This window comes from Temnothorax curvispinosus, unplaced genomic scaffold, assembly GCF_003070985.1.
Source record: "Temnothorax curvispinosus isolate PA1 unplaced genomic scaffold, ASM307098v1 QBEX01015892.1, whole genome shotgun sequence".
Taxonomy (NCBI): domain Eukaryota; kingdom Metazoa; phylum Arthropoda; class Insecta; order Hymenoptera; family Formicidae; genus Temnothorax; species Temnothorax curvispinosus.
The window spans coordinates 1-5,601 of record NW_020225672.1 but is presented as its reverse complement, the minus strand read 5'-3'; the positions used below and the strand labels follow the sequence as shown (position 1 = coordinate 5,601).

Sequence of the window (5,601 nt, the reverse complement as noted above, 5' to 3'; positions counted from 1 at the left end):
TTTGAGAACAATAATCGCTCAGTTGAGCAAAGTACATATTTCAAACATTTTGGTCCTTCGAGCCGGATTTGGATCCCGGATAGAGATCCTGAATAAATACATATACAGTTCCTGAATACCGGTGTACGGCCTCAGGATGAGACTCAGTCATGTGGAAAATTATTTAGAACTTCAGTTCACCATGATGGGCATGATTGAAAAAACGAGTGATAACTTAATTAGTGTTGGACGATCAAATATTACGCTGACTATGGTGCAAACGCGTCTTACAGATTTAAAAGAGAACTGGGATCAGTTCTCAATGCGACATCAGGCCATCGGATTGGCAGTACGCTCATTAAATGCAGAGGATAGATTACTGATAATGAATCACGCGTATTTTTCGGAAGGTCTTTTTCCAAAGACGCATCAAATCTATCTTCGGGAAATCGATAGATTGAATTCCATTCTAGCGCGGGAACCAGAGTCCGTAACGCCTTCGAATTCTACGCAACCGGTTTCGCGGGAATTAGGGTCAGTAGCGCCTTTGACTTCTACTCAACCTGTTTCGCGGGAACCAGTGTCAGAAACGTCTTCTAATTTGATACCACCTCCTGTGAATATTTTAGAGGCGCAATCTCTTTCAGATCATCTAGCGTATCTTGATCGCGCACGTTTGCCAATTATTAAATTACCTGAATTTGACGGTACGCCAGATAGATGGTTGTCGTTTAAAGATTTATTTACCTCTATCATTTTAAATACTTCGCTGACAGCTGTCGAGAAACTGCAATACTTAAAGACGAGTTTAAAAGGATCAGCTGCTCTATTACTTAAAAATACCAAACTCACGGCCGATAATTTTCAAAAGTCATGGGAGGCTTTAGTTGCATTTTATGAAAATACACGATTACTCGTTAACGAAACTATTCAATCGTTATTCTCTTTGAAACGAATGACAAAGGAATCAGCTACTGAAATGGAGCAACTTTACACGAACATGACGCAAATCTATCGCACACTCGAGACTTTACAACGTCCGGTTGAAACTTGGGATGACATCTTAGTATTTATTGCTGTTCAACGACTTGACGCTAATTCGGTTAAAGCTTGGGAAATTCGGTTAGGCTCAGCAAAGCAGCCGCCTACATGGGATCAAATTCGCACTTTCATGTTTGATCGGTTTCACACACTTCAAGCTGTTGAAAGAAACAGATCAGGTTTCCGCTCACTTCAATCTACTGCCGCGTCACATTTTCAAGGAAAATCGAAAGATGAAAAAACCGGGAAGTCAAATTCTTGTGTGTTATGTTCAGCAAAACATTATATAGCGCACTGCTCGCAGTACACATCGAAAACTGTACAACAACGGATGGCGATTATTGCAAAACATAAACTGTGCTATAATTGCCTCGGTTTACACCGAGCCTCGGCTTGTCGGGTAACTACGCGTTGTTTGAAGTGTGGCAACAAGCACCACACCACTATACATCAATTTAACAAGAAATCGACAAATTCTGATCAGTCTTCGACTAAAGCAGAAACAAAAGCGGTCTCTTCTCCGACGATTAAAACGGATCAAGCTGCACAGTCAACTTCTACTAACTCGGATGTGAAAACAGTACATGCTGCTTCGATTTCAAGATCTACTTCAAGCGTATTATTGGCCACGGCACAAATTGTGATTGAAAGTCACAATGGAGAGCGCATAAAAGCTCGAGCATTGATTGATCAAGGATCCGAGATATCCTTAATTACTGAACGTCTTGTACAACGACTACGACTTCCGAGAAAACATTCGATCATCCCCTTGATTGGAATAGGAGCTCAAAAGGCCCGTCAAACCAGAGGAGTTGTTACCTTCAAAATGAAGCCGCATTTCGAGAGTGAATACGAATGTTTCATCGACGCTCACATACTACCTAAACTCACTACTTCGTTACCTTCCAAGCTTTGCGACAGTTCAACTTGGATTCATCTTATCGGATTACAATACGCAGATCCGGACTTTACAATTCCAGGATCTATCGACATCATATTGGGAGCTGACATTTATGGCATTATTCTCGAAGAAGGAATTATTAAGGGGGCTTTGGATACTCCAATAGCACAAAGGACAAAACTTGGCTGGATCATTTCTGGTCCTGCAGGAAACGCTTCTAACTCTTTCCTAATTCGAAGTAATCATATCTCAACTGATAAAGAACTCTATGACTTGATTCAACGGTTTTGGGAGATGGAAAGGATTCCTATCTCGGAAAATTCTTCGTTATCTGAGGAAGATCAGCAATGCGAACTTCACTTCCAATCGACTCACACTCGAGATTCAAGTGGACGTTATCAAGTTAAACTACCTTTCAGTCAGCCAGCCGAAAAATTAGGAGACTCTCGGACGAAGGCTGTTAAAGTATTGAACAGTCTGTCTAAACGATTGTTGTCTGATCCTCAGTATGAAAAGGCTTATCATAAATTTATGGATGATTACAAGGAGTTGCAGCACATGACACTCGTTCCAGATTCCTGTCCAGAACCTCAACACGTTTATTATTTGCCACACCATGGAGTGCTACGTGACAACGATCTCAATCGTATTCGAGTTGTATTCAACGGCTCTAGTCGTACATCTACAGGATATTCTCTAAATGACATACTGTTTACCGGAGCAAAACTACAAATCAACTTGTTCGACGTTCTGATCTGGTGGCGCAGATTCCCATTTGTCTTTTCGTTCGACATGATGAAGATGTACAGGCAGATTTTAATACACCCAGATGATCGAGATCTTCAAAGAATTCTTTGGATCCTGCAATCTAAAGGCATTCTGACTATTCAAACCTTCCAGCTGAATACGGTTACTTATGGTGAGATTTGCGCACCTTTCTTAGCCCTTCGAACCATCATTCAACTCATTAAGGATGAAGGAAGTAAATACCCTCTGGCAGTTCCCGTTTTGAAGAAAGGCCGTTACATGGATGACGGATTCGGAGGTTCAGATTCAATCAAGAAGGCACGATCAATTGTCCAGGAAGTGACTGAGATCTGCAATGCAGGAGGCTTTCCGCTTCATAAATGGTCTGCAAATCACCCAGAAATCCTCGATTCCATCCCTCCGGATAAACAAGCCATTTCTTCTCCAGTGAAGATAAACGAGAATGCTCTCGTCAATACCTTAGGATTATGTTGGAATCCTCCTACTGATACCTTTCATTTTACTATTGAGATCCCAAAGCCCAATACACTTTCTAAACGAACAGTCATGTCAGTCATCGCTAAGATATTCGATCCTCTTGGTTTACTTGCTCCTGTACTTATTCCTGCCAAAGTTCTTATCCAGGAATTGTGGACTCTAAAACTTGGCTGGGATGACCCTTTACCAGGAGCAGTATCTACCAAATGGAACCAGTTCGTAAATAAGCTTCAAGAAAAGCATAAGATAGCCATTCCTCGTTGGATCGGTGTGACATCTGATCACCACATAGAAATCCACGGTTTTTGTGACGCTTCTCAGCAGGCAATTGCAGCCGCTGTATACGTACGATCCACCGACGCTCATGGAGTTACCAAAGTCTCATTGTTGTGCGCCAAAACAAAGGTCGCTCCTCTGAAGCGTCTTACCATAGCACGCCTTGAACTTGAAGGAGCAGTCCTCATGACAAAACTTATTTCTCAAGTTTCAAACATCCTCGAATGGGACAGAGTACCGGTTACAGTCTGGTTAGATTCTTCCATAGCTAAAACTTGGATAACTGGGCATCCTTCTCGTTGGAAGGATTTCGTACACAACCGAGTTGTATTTATTCAGAAAACTCTACCTCACGCTCAATGGAGATTCGTATCAGGAAAGGAAAATCCTGCCGATTGTGCAACACGCGGTTTAACACCCGTTCAAGTTCAAGAGTTTACAACTTGGTGGCAAGGACCACATTGGCTTTCAGCATCTCCTTCTACTTGGCCGAACGAAGTACGAGCTCTTAATATAGAAGATAATCTAGAAGAACGACCAATGAAAGTCGTCACCATCTCGAAGGACTACGGTCCTGAGTTATGGGAGCTTGCTCATCGATACTCAGATTTGACACGCTTACTTCGAATCACCGCTACCTGCATGAGAGCTATTGCTCGTTTCCGACGATCAAATGCAATACTCTCAGAAACTCCTCTGACTCCTCAAGAGTTAAATCACGCTAAACTCTTTTGGATAAAGGCCGTGCAACAAGTGTATTTCAAACACGACTTGCAAACTTTAAGTTCGGGACGATCTCTCGATAAGACGAGTCCACTTTTGCGTCTGACACCCAAATTGGACTCCGACGGATTCTTACGTGTAGGCGGTCGACTCCATTCCGCATTCCTGCCTATTAACACTAAACATCCGTTTATTCTACCGAAAGACTCCCCTTTTACTGCATTAATTATCGCTGATGCACACTTGCGTACTATGCACGGTGGTACGCAATTAACTACTAATTTTATTAGAACAGAATACTGGATAATAGGAGGACGAGCTCCAATCCGTTCCTTTATTCTTAAATGCATTCGATGCGCCCGCTTTCGTCAGAAAAGAGCACAGCAAATAATGGCTCCGCTGCCAATAGAAAATCTAACGCCATCTAGGGCATTTTTACATTCTGGTGTTGATTACGCAGGACCGTTTGTCCTTAAGACTTGGAGAGGAAGAAATCCCCAGACCTACAAAGCCTATATAGCTCTCTTTGTTTGCCACGCTACGTCGGCAATTCATTTGGAGTTGGTAACCGACTACACCACTGATGCGTTCATTGCCGCCTACAAGCGATTCACTGCCAGAAGGGGGATATGCGCCACCCTGATGAGTGATTGCGGCACGAACTTCCAGGGAGCTGATTCAGAACTCAAAAGGCTATTCTCGTCTTCCTCGGAAGAATTGGGGAACTTGGCTATGCTTCTGGCCAATCACGGAACGCAATGGAAATTCAACCCTCCATCTGCACCTCACTTCGGAGGTAAATGGGAAGCGGGGGTTCGTTCCGTTAAATTTCATCTCAAACGAGTAGTTGGTGACAACTTGCTTACTTTTGAAGAGATGAGTACTTGGTTAACGCAGATTGAGGCTACCCTCAATTCAAGACCTCTCTGTCCCCTAACTGATGATCCTAACGATCTCAACGCATTAACTCCTGGACACTTTCTGATTGGAGGTGCTCCCACAATTATTCCTGAACCATCTCTTGAAGCTGTTAAAGTAGCACGATTATCCAGATGGCAACTGATTCGACAAATGTTGGACAGTTTTTGGACTAGATGGTCCAGCGAGTGTTTACAACGCTATCTTTCCATTTACAAATGGAATAAGGCCACTCCTTCGTTGAAGGTTGGCTCTCTCGTATTAGTAGTGGATGAAAGGTACCCACCATCAAAATGGCCTTTAGGCCGTATCATTGAAACTTTTCCCGGCAGCGATGGATATACGCGAGTAGTCTCAGTTCGTACACAACATGCAGTATTGAAACGACCTATCGTCAAGGTTTGCCCGTTACCTATAGAATCAGACGTAGTATAAATGTTCGTTGACCCTGGTCAACGAAGGCGGGGAGAATGTTCGAAATAAGCGCGCAATACAGCGACAGCAACGCGGCGACCGCG

At 43.1% G+C, this 5,601-nt stretch overlaps 1 protein-coding gene across 1 annotated transcript; it reads left to right on the top strand.

The window, feature by feature from the left end:
- Positions 1-136: 136 nt before the first annotated feature.
- On the top strand, positions 137-5,518 carry LOC112466111. The gene has a single exon (XM_025034001.1). It carries the CDS (start codon positions 137-139, stop codon positions 5,516-5,518), a length of 5,382 nt encoding a protein of 1,793 aa, XP_024889769.1.
- Positions 5,519-5,601: the final 83 nt, after the last annotated feature.

Coding starts and splice junctions, on each gene's coding strand:
- LOC112466111 (XM_025034001.1), top strand. CDS start 137: ATGAGACTCAGTCATGTGGAAAATTATTTAGAACTTCAGTTCACCATG.